The 16108-nt window shown below is 38.0% G+C and overlaps 1 protein-coding gene across 4 annotated transcripts in view; it reads left to right on the top strand.

Moving 5' to 3' along the window:
* myt1b (myelin transcription factor 1b) overlaps nucleotides 1–15846 on the top strand; it is a 92501-nt gene extending 76655 nt beyond the window's left edge. Inside the window, exons 12-24 of one of the 4 annotated variants that reach the window (XM_082144491.1) lie at nucleotides 126–340; nucleotides 1249–1439; nucleotides 4383–4646; nucleotides 4738–4892; nucleotides 4986–5048; nucleotides 5262–5330; nucleotides 6171–6233; nucleotides 6946–7029; nucleotides 7921–8142; nucleotides 9427–9518; nucleotides 9622–9725; nucleotides 10565–10708; nucleotides 10820–15846. In XM_082144491.1, the coding sequence (XP_082000617.1) occupies nucleotides 126–340; nucleotides 1249–1439; nucleotides 4383–4646; nucleotides 4738–4892; nucleotides 4986–5048; nucleotides 5262–5330; nucleotides 6171–6233; nucleotides 6946–7029; nucleotides 7921–8142; nucleotides 9427–9518; nucleotides 9622–9725; nucleotides 10565–10708; nucleotides 10820–10963 (1810 nt within the window). In that variant the 3' untranslated portion in view covers nucleotides 10964–15846. The remainder of the gene's footprint in view (nucleotides 1–125; nucleotides 341–1248; nucleotides 1440–4382; nucleotides 4647–4737; nucleotides 4893–4985; nucleotides 5049–5261; nucleotides 5331–6170; nucleotides 6234–6945; nucleotides 7030–7920; nucleotides 8143–9426; nucleotides 9519–9621; nucleotides 9726–10564; nucleotides 10709–10819) is intronic. The other 3 variants (XM_082144492.1, XM_082144493.1, XM_082144494.1) reach the window with 3 other exon arrangements.
* Nucleotides 15847–16108: the final 262 nt, after the last annotated feature.

Below are 16108 nucleotides of genomic sequence, written 5' to 3'. Positions count from 1 at the left end.
TTTTATGCTTCTTTTTTCTTCACTGCAGGGATATTGATTCTTTTGTAGCGGAAGAAAATGACAGAATCTCTCTCTCTCTCTCTCTCTCTCTCTCTCTCTCTCTCTCTCTCTCTCTCGCTACTCAGGCCCATGTGTTTTGTGAAGCAGTTGGAGATTCCTCCGCACGGCAGCTACAGGCCCAGCCTCGTCCCCGCCACACCACGCGCTAATCTGGCCAAGGAACTGGAGAAGTACTCCAAGGTGTCCTTCGATTATGCAAGCTTCGACGTGCAGGTGTTTGGCAAGCGCATGCTCGCCCCAAAGATGCACACCAGCGAAACTTCACCCAAAGCCTTCAAATGTGAGCAGGATTAGTCATGCTTTATGAACGCTATGTAAAATACACTTCTTGCGGTGCAGAGATGTGTGTAAATTGTGTGCTTTGTGAATAGTGTCTAAGCTTCAAGATTCTTTTTTGTCAAGGAAGGGTCGTCAAACATAATGGTCCGTCATTAATAGGTAACTATGCATGAAGTAATGCAGGACAAATGAGCAGCACTACATTAACATTTCAGCTACTATTATTACCTAATACGGAAACAAGATTAACTAATCAGAAAATCAAATTTAGGACTGAGATAGTTCCTTATTAGGTAATCAATAATTACTGAAGGAGATTAGCTGCATTAACTTTTTCCTGCCATTGACAGAATTTTCCAGCTTTTCGTGCTTTCACTGTTATATGGCAGGGGGCGCTATTATGCTTCTTCTGAAATAGTATTGAATCTCCAGATCAAAACACAGGAAAAAAGGAACAGAAACAGGCGATAAAAGCATTGCTTATGCACGTTGTACTCTTTGGGGGGAAAACACTTGATTTTCTCAGCATTTTGTTAAAAATGTTGCTTTTTAAAAAAAATTAATTTTTATTTAACGTACCCACATTCAAGTGTTGATAAAAAAAAAAAAATGCATGAAGCTAGAATAAAAGGCTAATCTCATTCAGTAATCATTAATTACCTAATAAGGAACTATCTCAGTCCTAAATTTTATATTACTTACTGATTAGTTAATCTTGTTTCCATATTAGTTAATAGTAGTACATATAGTGTAAATGTAGTATGTGTCCTGTATTACTTCCTAGGTACCTATTAATGACGGACCATTATTTTAAAGTGTTATCGCGATAAGTGAGTTTAGCAGAGTGTTCTTCAATGGAAGGATCAATTCTTTACTATTAACTTGTGTAATATTCTCTTTTGCCCTCAGCCAAACCTCCATTCCCCAGGGCCTCCCCCCCAAGTCCCAGCTTGCACGTAGGTTATGGAAAAAGCTCCTCCAGTGGCTATGATTATTCCCATGATGCCGAAGCTGCCCACATGGCTGCCACTGCGATCCTCAACCTGTCCACACGCTGCTGGGAGAGACCAGAGAACCTCAGCATCAGACACCCAGATAAGGTACAGAACAATATCATATAACGCAGACTTTTAACCAATCACAGTTCTTTTTGTTTTTTACGTGTCAGCTTTACAGAAAATACTTTAAATGGTTTCTAGAAAAAAACCATGCACACAAATGAACTCAAATTTTCAAGAAGGATTTTCTGTACAGTAAATCATGGACCGATCAACTGTTTTAGTTCAACTGGTTTGGGGGAAAGTTATGCACAATGTCATCAGAATTTCTGCGTAAAAGTAAGTTTTTTAAGATACTCAGAAAACAAACGAAAAAATACAGTTCTACTATACTATTGGATACTGTTTACTTCTATTGTTTACTAGGATAACTAGCTTATTTACTAGAGACGGCACTCAGCTAAAACCGTTGGCAAACATTAGCCAGCACATTGCCAATACATATAGACAGTTGGGTAGTAACCAACTAAAAGTAGTGATGCTAACTAAACAACATTTGTAGGAGCTGTTTTGATAATAAAGAAGCTGTTAGGTAACAAGCTAATTTTCCTGACTAGTGATGAGTAGCTTGACAAAACGCATGTGCTTTGCAACCAGGCTAGCTGAGGCAATAATCAGACATTTTTTCTGAAGTAGTGTTAGGAATTCATTTGAGCAATTTGGTTCATGTGGGTGTTTTGTTGCAGTGAACTGACTCAAAAAAACAATTCACAAATTCATCTTTGATCTAAGTCTTTGATCAGTCGTTTTCTCAGAAGTCCCTATAAAGAATTTTACATATTTTTGTAGTGAAATAAAATGTAGTTTAATCCTGCTGTTTTAGATTAATTTATTTGAATGAGGGTGTTTCCTCGTTTATTAGCTGCATTTAATTTAGTATTTGTTCAGATGTGATGCTGTCACCCCAATTAAGATCCTTATTGTTTCTGTTGTGGCAGATCTACTTTAAATAGCATAACTACTTAGCTTAGCAAGCTACGGTTTCAAACTAGTTTCCACAACATTGCTAACTACACATACCATGTGCAGATGTTTAGTAGTTTAAAAGAGTAATTTATAATGGTAAGCATCTATTAATTGAATAAAGTCTGTCTCCATTTGGGATTGATCTTCAGCAGAGTTTGTATCAGATGAATGTAGTGTTAGCTTGAATGCGTTTGCTTGCTGTTGAGATCTTATTGCGTCATCTCACCTCCCTTTCATCTGTCCCTCCGTTCGTTTCATCCTTGTCTCCTCTTCATGTTGTTATTGCATTAAGTTGATAGTGAGCTCCCTAGATAGGGCAGGACCAGGTGCTCCATGTTCTTTTATTTAATATTTCCATGGATAATGCTAATGAGGGCATCTCTCTCTCTCTCTCATTCCCTCAATTTCCTCTCCCTTTTTTCTTTCTTTTCTTTCCTTGTCCCTTTTCACACCCAAAGATATAAGCTATCAGCCTCTTTCCTCCCCCTCCTCCATCAGAGAACTCTGGGATCTATACTGTAATTGGAGAAGCTCTGTCCTCGATATTGTGATTTTTTTTTTTTAAAAAAGCTTTCTCCTCATCCCAGGGAGTGACTACTTCATCATTTTTCGATTTCCTGACATGTTTTTAGCAGAAGGGGATAAAAGGGGAAGATTAATGGGCAGAAAGGCCCAGTGGCTCAACGCTAATCAGACTGGGACTGCTCTGGGATCAGTGCCTACTGTGTGTGCACATCTCCAACTTCATATGCACTCACACAAATATGTAAACATGCCCATTTTAATACTAATCCATCCATCATCCGTCTACATCTGCACACATTGTGTGTTATAATAGGAACGCATGTAATAGCTGTGTTACTTTGTTGTTAAGATTAATTCTTTTTTATTCATTTTACTCTAATTTGACTAATTCTACAGATTATATTGCATAATTTTACTTTTCTAAGAAATTGCATTGCAATGCCTTGGCAGTACCCACAACACTCTAGCAACCAAATAGCAATGTGCTAAACCACATAAAACACATTAGCAACTGCATAGGAACACCCTAGCAACCGCACATAACACATTAGCAGCTGCATAGCAACACCCTAGCAACCACATAGCAATGTGCTAAATCACATAAAACACATTATCAACTGCATAGCAACACCACAGAACACATGAGCAGCTGCATAGCAACACCCTATCAACCACATAGCAATGTGCTAAACCACATAGAACACATTAGCAATTGCATAGCAACAGCCATATCAATGTGCTAAAAAACCATATAGACCACCTTATCAGCCGTATAGTAATGTTTTTGCAAACACCCTAGCAACCACATAGCAAAGTGCTAAAAAAATACAGAACACCCTAGTATCTGCAATGTAATGACAATCACCCACAATACCCGAACTTCCCCAATACTCATCATAATATGATTACAGAAAAATATTTTTATATTATGCATTTTTATCACATCTTCACCCACAAAACCCTGGCAACCACATAGGAACGCCTTGGCAAACACTCACAAAACCCACATAGAGATGTGCTTAAAAGAAAAACAGTACAGAACACCATAGCAAAGCCATGTCAATAATCAACAAAACCCTAGCAACCACATAACAATGCGCAACAAAAAAAACACACAGAACACCACAGCAACGCCTTGACAACCACCCACAACATCCCAGCATTGTGAAAGCGAGTTTTTGCACTACTCACACTTTTTTGTAAAATGTAAGAAAAGTTTTAGTTTTCTGTAATCACATGGATTTTTATAGCATTTTTACCCACAACACCCTAGCAACCGTGCAGCAATGCATTGGAAACCATCCCAAAAAAACCTAGCAAGCACATAGTATTATGCTAAAAAAAAAACTAATTGTGAATGCGAGTTTTGTACAACTCATATTTTTGTTTTGTAAAAAAAAAAAATATTATTCTGTAAAATGCATTTTTATCACATCATTATCACAAGCCCAGTTATTAATTATAAATGCAACACATTATTTCTTTCTGTTGTAGAGTATGGAAATCGAGGTGGATGAGAACGGCACCTTGGACTTAAGCATGAAGAAGCCCATAAAGAGAGAATTGGGCATGCCTTGCACCAGCCCTGAAGTGCGTTCCCCTGACCTGTCTTCATCATCTTCATCATCATCCACATCTCTTCACCATGGCAACAGCAGCATCTCGCCCCACTCTTTACACACCTACAAACAAGAGGAGTGGGAGGGGCCTCTGGACTACACCAAACCCAATCGGCAGAGAGAGGAGGACCTAGAAGAGGTACACTTCCTGTCACTTAAATTAGGCCGGAAGAGCAGATCTATCATTAGTTGTGCAAACTGGTGTAATATACATTCGTATCTTTGCACAGATGGACCACAGCGCTCAGTCATTTGCTTCTTCCGACCCTGAGGATTGCGACATGATGCAGGACGCCCTGGAGGACAGGAAGTACCCCGGCGAGGTCACAACCCCCAGTTTTAAGGTCCGGTTCCAGCCCAAGGACACCAAGAAAGAGCTCTTGCTGTAAGTCACTTTTAGTTTGCATGCCTTTCTGAGCACATATTGATATTGGAATCGTTTCACTCAGTCAGGCTTTTTTGTGTTTGTCCCTTGCAGATGCCCCACTCCGGGCTGTGACGGCAGCGGACACATCACCGGAAACTATGCATCCCATCGCAGGTACATAGTGTTCGGGGTTCACCTCTCTGTACTTCTTTTGCCTTCACAGGGGAAATATCAAATAAAACAAGACATCACATTGATGTTATCTTTCTCTCGCTTAACTCTTGCCTGCTCTTTGCTTTTTACACTGACTTGGGACATTCTGGGCTCTTTCGCTTTATCTTCTCCCCCTCTCTTTTTTCCCTCCTTGTCTCTTTTCAACGTTTTTAGCCTGTCTGGGTGTCCTCTCGCTGATAAGAGTCTTCGGTCCCTCATGGCAGCGCACACAGCTGAACTCAAGTATGTCTGCTCTACTTCTGCTCTTTTTTCCTTGTTCTTGTTCACTTGGGTCTGCTCAGCTAAATGCTGCTTTTACTCTTTTCTTTGTCATTGTCTTTTTTTTTCAAAAGGCAGTTCAGTACAGTTTAACTTAAGGTTGCTGTACGATTACAGTATTAAAGGTGCAGTGTTTCCTAAATACCCCTTTCCTTGTATGTCAGTCAAGCAAAAGTTTGGAGTCGGTAAGATTTTTACAAAATATTTTTTATAGCCTTTTCCGCTCAGCAATGCTACATTTATTTGACCAAAAATACAGTAAGAACAGTAATATTATGAAATATTATTACAATTTTAAATAACTGTTTTCTGTTTGAATATATTTTGATATGTAATTTATTCCTGTGATGCAAAGCTGGATTTTCAGCATCATTACTCCAGTCTTCAGTGTCATAATTGTCTTTAATGTCACTTTTGATCAGTTGAATAGGTCCTTGCAGAATAAAAGTATTAATTTCTTAATAAAATCTTACTGACCCCAAACTTTTGTGCAAGGTGGGCAATGTTGTGCCTGGCAGGCTGTAAAGCCAATATATATCATAACACTCAATTTAATTTAAACATTGCTGCAATCAAATTAATATTTAGTTTACTTAATAATTAATAAAAAAATAAGTAACTGATTAAATAAAAATGTAATAAATAATTGGAAAAAAGAGACTTGCTTCTGTCCTGTAATACTTTTATCAAAAAAATCCAATTGAATTGAAATAACACTGAAATTTCACACTGCACCTGTTTTCAGACAAGTTTATTAGAGGTATTATAACCCATCACATTTTAAGTTTGACTTCACTTTCCCAGATGTCCAACTGCGGGATGTGATGGTTCAGGTCACATCACTGGCAACTACGCGTCTCACAGAAGGTATGGCCCAATGAACAAGCTCTCCATATCATACATATCAATACATACACAGGACAGAGAAGTTTAGTGACAGTTGTATATTAGACACACACGTGTATGCCACACTTCATTTATTACCCGTCCCCATTATTGAATAATTTTTTAGATAGGAAACTGACCCCAGATCTTGTGCAGTTTTCTTAATGCACTCAATGGCAGCCTCTCTGTTTATCTAAAAGCTTGCTGAGGTCACTGTTTCCTAACCAGGCGCGAGGCATTAAGCAGTAAATCACGTCTTCCTTGTTAATTAGTGCAAAAAGACATTTTGTAGGCCATGTGCTTTATATTTGTCATGTTGTGCACTGTGGCCCCGCCCACATTGAATTCGCACTGGTCCTACTTTACATAGCTGTTGAGAGATTCAGGTAAATTGGGCCACTTTTCGAACATCTCAATGACGAAAAATGTTCCAGTTTACCTAAAATCACCTCACATTAGATTTTCAGATTGGCTTTGATGTTGTCGCATTTTTGTAGCATTTCACTTTCAGTGAGATAAAATAGCTGGAAACTCATTGCATTGCGCCTGGTAAGGATATGGTGTGTGCTTGCATCTTTGTTAATAGTATTTGAGTTTGGTTTCTTCTACATTGCTTTGGGTCAGTAGTGCTGGATCCTTGTTGTTCTGAGTTTCTGGCTCCTCTGATCATGAGCTGCATACTCTCTATTTTCAGTTTGTCTGGGTGTCCACGGGCCAAGAAAGGTGGAATAAAAACAACTCCCATCAAGGACGACAAGGAGGACTCCGAGCTCTTAAAGTTCGTACTGCATAGAAAGCCAAAGGCTTTTCCCCATTTCTTTTATGCTACTGTACGGTAAAAAAGGACACATTTTAGGCGGGAATATTGTAAGGGAATGATCAGATATTGGATAATAGGTTTGTCCAACCACACAGTCATTTAACAACAGTGTAAAGCAGTTTAGAATACCCTTCTTCATTCAGACAGATGTGATTTAATCAAGCATTTCCAGCTAGAACCACTTGTGATCCCAAAATACTGTTCTACTTTGTTAAATATCACCATGGCAACCTTCCAAATAACTCGCTCTACATGAGCTTATGAGCCAGTGCATGGAGCCCCGCATGGCCAACTAGTGCTAGTAGATTTCTTTGGGAAAAGGCCTTGTGTGTTTTATTCCATTGTGCAACTTCTAAAAGCAAGGAGACAAAGACACCCAGTTATACTGCTGAGGAAATAATAACTGTGAACAATATATTACAGCACAGATGGCTCACGGGGTATTAAAATATTGGTCTATGTTTTTCTTAGTAAGTCATCTGCAGTGCAGTGTGTGGGTTTTTGTCTTCTTGTTTTTTTGCGACTGCCAAGCGTAGGAGCTTTTTATCCACATAATTCCACTCCAGTCAATGAGAAGCCGGCATATGGCGGCACTCAAGCTCCCCGATGTGTAAAAATATCTTTTTTTAGTTTATTTCAATGTTGTAATATTCACAGTCACTGTTGGGCAAAGTATGTAGCTAAATATTGCCCTCTTTACAAAACTGAATAGAGACTCGAGTGAGAGTAAACAGATGGGAACTGAAGTCAATAGCAAGGTGATATTTCTGATGGGATAAATGCTCTTACGAGCTCTAACCAAACTCATGTTTTATCCCCTCTATCATTGTGTTTTTCCTTCTCTCACAGATGCCCAGTGCCAGGTTGTGACAGCCTAGGTCACATCAGCGGGAAGTATGCCACTCACCGCAGTGCGTATGGATGCCCGCTGGCGGCCAGGCGGCAGAAGGAGGGTTTGTTGAACGGGTCTCCATTCTCCTGGAAGGCGTTTAAGACAGAAGGCCCCACCTGTCCCACACCGGGATGTGACGGATCGGGACACGCCAACGGCAGTTTCCTCACCCACCGCAGGTAATTAAGGAGAAAATATGGGTTTGGCTGCCACGTGAAATTTGTGTCAACCAGTGGCGTGAGTTTGGGTGGTAAACCTGTCATTATATTTGCAATTTAAACTCAAGGTGCTGTCATATTAATAAAACTTTGTCATGGACAAAGTTGGCAATAGTGCAGCAATGCATGCGAGACTGTTTATTCAGAGATCACTTAGATTAAACCAGGATTAGGCCTTAATTCAATTAAACATGTCTTATAAAAAAAAACAATGGATCTGACATATTTCAAAATATGTCAGTGCAAGTTGCTTTTATAGTTAAAAGAGCTCAAACATGCATTTTAGTCTGGGACTAGGCTTAAACCTTGTCTTCGAAACTGGGGGATTGAGTGTTCAAAGTTAAACAAACTTGAACATTTTCACCTCCCTTGTGCAAAAATTCCTGATTGCTTGTACAAAGCTAAATGTGGCCACTCCTTAAAGGCATAGTTCACCCAAAAATCTCAATTCTGTCATCATTTACTCACCCTCATGTCATTCCAAACACATAAGACTTTGGTTATTCTTTAATATTTTAATGAAACCTGAGAGGTTTACCGTCCGTCCATTGAAAGCCCAGGTAACAAAAATGTGGAAGATCCGAAAAGGTTATAAAAAGATTGTTAAAAGAATCAATATGAATCAAGCAGTTTAATCCAAGTCTTACGAAGAGATGCAATCAAATTCTATGATGAATAGATTCAATTTAAGCAGTGATTAAACAATAATCGACACATGCGTAGAGCACAGCACATATGGTAAATACATATGCAGAGAACCAATGAGGTTTGTTTTAGCACTTGACGCACACAAGTCAAGTCACCTTTATTTATATAGCACTTTATACAATACAGATTGTTTCAAAGCAGCTTTACAGTGATAACAAGAAAATTATGCATTTCAACTGTTGTTCAGCTGAAGTCAGTTCAGTGTTGATTCAGTTCAGTTGTAAAGATAATCAATTATTCATTTAGATAATTCAATCTATAAAGCACTTCTGCAACAACAACAACAAAAAAACGTTTACCAAATGTTATGCGCTCTATGTGTTTATATGTGAATAAAAACCTAAATTAAATATGTTCATCATAGAAAGAAATTGTATCTCTTCACACGATTTGGATTAAACTGCTCATTTTTGGGTAAACTGTTTCTTTAATAGCACAGACATGACACACTCTGGCCAAGTCTGAGTCATTATGGGATTGCGCATAAAGCAAATGTTTTGTGATGATTGATGATGAATCGATTGTGTTTGGCCCCAGTCTCTCAGGCTGTCCCAGAGCCTCCCTCAACAAGAAGAAAGCCAAGTTCCCTGGAGAAGAGTATCTCAGCACTAAGTTCAGAGCAAGTGACGGTGAGACATCCCATATTTTCTCCTACATTTTACCTCCATCATCTCTTCTGATGTCATATTTTGTGGGCACTCAAGATGACAACATTTTTCTTTCTCTTTACAGTCTTAGACAATGATGAAGACATCAAGCAGCTTAATAAAGAAATCAACGAGCTCAATGAATCCAACAATGAGATGGAGGCAGATATGGTTAACCTTCAAACACAGGTTAGCCATAAAACTCTTGATCATTTAAAAGAACATAGATTGTACACTAAAGATCACATATTATGTTGTGATATAATTTATAACATGGTATTACTATAGTAAAACCATGGTATTCTTTAGAAATATACCTGGGATTATCATGTAAATAGCATTGCTTATGAATATGCTAGTCATTCGACTTCATGATTTATATACAGTACCACTGGAAAGTTTGGGGTCAGTATAAAATAAAATAAATAAAAAAGATTTGATCCTCATCAAGGATGCATTCATTTGAACAAAAGAGACAGTAAAGATTTATAATGTTACAAAAGATTTCTATTTCAAATAAATGCTGTTCTTTTGAACTTTCTATTCATCAAAGAATCCTGAAAAAATGTATCACAGTTTCCACAAAAATATTAATCAACTGGTTTCAACATTGATAATAATAAATGTTTCTTGAGCAGCAAATTTCTGAAGGATCATGTGGCACTGAAGACTGGAGTAATGATGCTGAAAATTCAGCTTTCACATAATAGAAATAAATTACATATTTAAAAAAAAACTGTTATTTTAAATTCTAATAATATCTCATAATATTACTGTTTTTGATCAAATAAATGCAGCCTTGGTGAGCATTGGATATTTCTTTCAAAAAACATTTTTAAAAAGTCTTGAAAAGCAATGTATAAACGCTCCAACTGGTGTAATCCAACTAGCTGACTAGCAAACAATTTTATGTTTACAATGTGAAAAGACATTTAAGCTGTAGAAAGTTGAGACAAAAATGCATTTGTAAAAGGAAATGTCACATATGGGATGGAAAGTTGTCATCATCAGGTTTTGTGGTGCTTTAGATCACATCTATGGAGAAGAACCTGAAGAACATCGAGCAGGAGAATAAGGTGATTGAAGAACAGAACGAGGCGCTGTTTATGGAACTGTCTGGACTCAGTCAAGCTCTTATACGCAGTCTGGCCAACATCCGCCTGCCTCACATGGTGAGTTACACACACTCCTACAGCAGCTCCCATAACTTTCCTCTCCTACATGATTTAGATGCGCCATTTTAAAAATTGCCACTCACAATTTTCTCACGATTTGCATTGCAGCAAGAGCCAATCACAGAGCAGAATTTTGAGAGCTACGTGAGCACCCTAACTGACATGTACACCAATAAGGACTGCTACCAGAACCCAGAGAACAAGGCCCTTCTGGAGACCATCAACAAGGCGGTGAAAGGCATCAAGGTCTGACTAGGCCAAAAGACAAGGATGAGGAACAGAAGCGTGGAAGAGAAATAGAAACGTAGAGCCATGGGAAGAGCATACAAATGACACACACAAAAAAAGGGCATTCAGGTTTTTTTGAACAACAATCTAAACCTCCATCCCAGGGAGCATTCTGTGAGTTCAAAAAGAGGTATATAATATATATTACTATAAGGACCAAAATCCACAAAAGCTGCTGGATTGGAAGGCGAAGATGGAACCAAATTCTTTATTTACAAAGAAAAGGAGACACAAACCTAGTTTTCTTTAGTTTTTGCTTTTACATTGAAACGGTGAGAAGTTTTGGAAGAAGAAGAAGAGGGGAGTAGAACCTCCAGAAGATGTGCTGCCCAGGCTTTAGGTGAAAGAGAGTCTTTTTACTCATCTGTGAGGATGCTGCTCCTACGAAACAACAAATGCGACGCTCCAAATACAAGTGATCCCTACGTGAGCCCCGGCAGAACAGACATATGCAGTATTTGCTCATCTTTCCTTCTTTTCCCGAAGAAAACAAGATTGGTTTCGGGTCATGGGAAATGAGAGGATGTTGCGCTAACATACAAAGTGAGCGAAATACGTGTGCAACCCTATCAGTGGCATGCGGTTGACTCTGTAAATCCCACCTGTTGAAACACTACTTTCTTATCTCAGCATCCATTTTATTGTTTATTAGGTTGTTTTGTTTTAGAGCTACACACAGGCACATTAGCTTGCTCTCCTTTATTTGTAGTACTTACACTGTAGGAATATTTACCCAGCGTAGTCATATCTATTACATATGAACAATGAGTTGCACTTCATTTCAGTCCATTCAACATCAGACAAGATGTTGGATCGTCACTGATCTATAAATTATACGAAATTTGTCCAGACTCTACTGTAATTTATTTATATTTTTGTTATAATTTAATTGTAACTGTATTATTTATTTGAATTCACCTATTTAAATATTCACAGCCCTTCTGTTTATAAAAGGTCATGAAAATGTGACAAGGAACTTGCCACATCAATATTTGGGAAGAGGAAAAAAAAAAATGTACCACTAATTTTTATAACTTCGTTTCATTTGATGATAGAGTTTTATCCATAGAGTAGATTTTTTAAGTGCAAATATTTTTAACCAACGATGTTTTGATAATTTTGTATTTTCTTTTTCTCTTTCTCTCTACCTGTATATCTATCTCTATCTCTTGCTGTCTCTATTTGCATTTTATTTTTTTATTTTTTTTTCGAATTTCTAACACAGCTAAAGGAGAAGTATAATCTCTATTTATTATTTATTTAATATTTATGATGAAATTATGAACTGTGATACGGTTGTAATGTATATTTATTTTGTAACGTCCTCGTGTGTTTGTGAAGTCTTAGTAGTCTTGAAGAACCTTTGGCGATATAAAAATAAAGACAAAAAACATGTTTTGGACTACAGAATAAAACATGATGATTATCGAGGGTTTTCCTTATACCAGCATTACTTCCTATAGGAATGTAAAGAGAGAAAAAAAAAAGCAATTCCAGTACTGTGGAACCTACAGCTTTGACTCTTTCCCCAACCGTCTCAACAGGAAGGAGACGTTCTTCTGGATCTTCTTGTGCTTGTTTTTTTTTGGTTGTTTTTTATACCTCCTCAAGCTCTCAGTAGTGGCCAAAAACTGTTTCCCCTGAACGATCCTAATGAATTGCAAATGGATTATTTTTGCTTTCTTGCTAAACTTATCTTTATTGGACCATGGGAAGCGGGCGGGCGTTTTTGTGGCGAGGGCACAGAAGACGAATACCAACCATCCTGACAGAAACTCTTGAACCACAATGTCCTTACTCGACTAGTATCAAACAAGCATACACCCGTGTAGCCTTATACTAGATTTTTATTTCTTCGATGCACAAAGTGCCACTGACCTGTGCTTTCGTTACCAACTCCGCCCATTCAGCACCCACACTACCCTCGGGTCATGTGATCGTGGCCTAAGTGGGGATTGTTACAGATGCCTTTATTCCTTTGCCGTGACGGCCATACCTACACAATATATTCATTCTGTATTTAAAAGAAAAAAGACAAAAAAAACTATATATAGTATATAAACATACATATATTTTTACAGTGTAATTGTTAACTCTTTTGTTTCTCTTATAATAGCTAAACAGAAACAATATCTTTCCAAAAGCTGTGAGTACTACTATCCATAGAAGACTAAATAATATATATATAAAAAAAAGACAGACCCAGTTTACTGTGGTTGCAGGATACGATGTGTTTTTTTTTTTGTGTTTTTTTTGTAATATGTAAACGTACATTTGTAAAGCGAAGAATACGAGGATGTTTGTAGAGTTTCCTATTTTCTGGTCCAAACCCACTGGGCCTCTGTATGTACGTCAGCCGCATTAATGGGGCAATGGTTAACAGATTAGTCTTAGGCTTTTAATCGTTTAGACGCATTGTAGTGTGCTGAAAGTTCTCCTCGCTGGATCTGTCTTTAGTATTGTATGGTGTTGTGCAGTTCTGGTGGGACACGCCACACTAGATACGTGTGTAAAATGCCAATCATCGCAATGACAACTGTATGACTCATAATAGCGAGTCGTGAAATGAACATTGTGCCTCTATTCAGCTGGTTGTTTTGTTAAATAGTACACATGCGGTCATGTTGTTCATTTGCTATTATGGCAGCAATATTGTGATGGACAGAACATGTGTGCACTTTTCAAAAATCTTGAATGCCAACTAATGACCTTTCAACTAAAAGGATTTTCTTTGTGCGCTAGAGTGTGTTAGCGGATTCTTTTTTTATTTTATATTTTGAAAAAAAAGGTACAAATGGCTATCGGATGGCTAATAACAGAATTGAGATAAAATATCGCGAATGTCTTTTGACTTGTTTGTTGTCGTTTAATGTGAATCTGTATCTTGTCTGAAATGTCAAATGCCCTTTGACCGAAGTTTTTCTGTTTTTGCCTAGTCACCAATACGAAACAAGGCCCTTATCCATCCGAATTCGGCTGTACGATATCAGATCTGTTAGCCCTCAGCAACAAGCCCTTTGTTAAAATGAAAAAAGAGAGAGATGTGAGATGTGCTGGTATGAGCGTTTGCTTGGAGATTGTCATTGGCGTGCCCTCGCACACGGAGAAAGCGAAGGAGACGCTAGTTGCATAAATCTTTGTCCATTTCCACAGAATGTCAGATCCTCTGCCGGCCTCATTCGCCTCGTTCTCTGTAACCTTTCCGCAGGAAAGATGTGTGCGTTGCATTTCAATACCGAAGCATTTCCTTTGCTTTAAGAGGAATCTGAAGACCTTGTCTATCAGTAACGGCAGATTTTCATTAGAGTTCCTCCTTCTATTAAACTGCGTAGAGGGAAAACTCACTACAGATGTCATATCCTCTTATTACGATGAGAGAAACATTTCTATCTGCTTAATACTACTGACGTGAGATAGCCTAAAGCATGCGTGAATTATTCTTCCTCAGTGCATGCTTCTTAAACGCCTGCTGTCGGTGATGATGAGCAGCTATCAGTGTTGCGCGGCGAGGTTGAGTGTGTTGAATCTGCCTAATAATGTAGCATGTTCTCTGGAGCAGTGTAGCATCTGCAAATGCAAGTTAGCATATGTAATCCCTCCCCGTGGAACCAAATAAGGGTTTGTATTTGTAGGGTAACGGATTGATTTAGCACCTTGTACTTGAGAGTTCGACCTTTCCGAGACTTGTGCCAATTCTAGGTCAATTAAAAAGGGTTCCTATGTAATTTCATGAGAAACGATAACAGCTAAAAAGTCAGAAGGCTTAAAACGGCACTGTTTGTCCCATTAAGCTGATATAACCAAAACGGCCCTCATTCTGTAGGTACTGTAGCTTACAGCTCTGTGGTTTTCTCATGTGTGCCTTTTCTCGCTTCTGTTCGCTGCAGAAAAGGGTGTGTTTACATTTAAGGACTGGGTTCAAATCCCACTCAGGACGCCAACTTTTTCTCCTTTTTTTTTTCTTTTAGTTTGGGTGGGGGGTGGGGGGAGGTAATAGGAATTCAGCAAAGTGGTGAACACAAAGAACAGATCATATTGAAATTGATATTCAGCTTATTGTTCGACATAAAAAAAAATCACATTATGTACCACTATTCTTCCCAAAACTGTGATTCTGATTCAGGTATGAAACTGTGTGGTGGTTCATTTCATCGAGTCTGAAATAATCATGGGACGTATCACAGATGAAGCATTTATGCACGGGCATTATTCTGACAACAATGGGATTCTGTACATTTGTAATAAAGGACAGTGTTGTTGTATTAAAGAATATTTCCAAGTACACTACAAAAAAACAAAAAAAACATGTATTTTAACCCACGGCCAAGGCTTGTCCTCTTTCATTCTTTTTATAGAGATCAGCTATTTTTACTGGTGATTTTGTAGCCACAAAATGATTCTCCTTAAGAAAATGACAAAAAAAAATGGTACTTCCAAAAATAGTAATAATAATAAGCACTTCCACAGTGATAGACTACATGTTTTAGTCACATTTGTAGCAGTGGTAGTTTCCTTGCTGAGGTTTCATTTCAGTAGAGCAGGACAAGCTATGGCTGAGCGTGATTTGAGGTAACTTTGGAAATGAAGTGTGTAGTTGGTTTTGGATTGTGACCGTGTTTGTGTATCCTTGTATCTGTGCTCATTGATATCAGTGTTAAAAGAGAACAGTAATGTCTGTTTTGTGGAGGTATCGTTCATTTCAGTGTTATATATGGAAAACATAAATAAAGTGTCAATAATGTGATCTATCTGAGTATACACTTCCTACATGATGTGTTTGTTTTTTGCTAGTTAAAGACAAAAGTTTTGATACCAAGGTTTTTCTTTAGTCACTGCATGATTACATCATGATTACATGTTAATTCATCGATTTGATGACTATGTGCAACAAATAACAATTGTTTAAAAAAAAAAGTGTAGGCTATGCAAACTTTTGACTTTCATATTTTATTCCAAATATTTCTTCGTTGGCATCATGATAGTGCTACAGCTGTGATTAGAGATGTTTTTCAGTCTATGCTTATAAATAAGTCTTTTTATAGCCTTAAACTGCATGCATGACTGACAACCAGACAGGCGGAAGTGTGCTACCATCTACAAATCTAAGCT

Source organism: Leuciscus leuciscus (genome assembly GCF_965113295.1).
Source record: "Leuciscus leuciscus genome assembly, chromosome: 18".
NCBI classification, from domain to species: Eukaryota; Metazoa; Chordata; class Actinopteri; order Cypriniformes; family Leuciscidae; genus Leuciscus; species Leuciscus leuciscus.
Note: the sequence above shows the minus strand (reverse complement) of the source record. Positions and strands in the feature narration are given on the sequence as shown.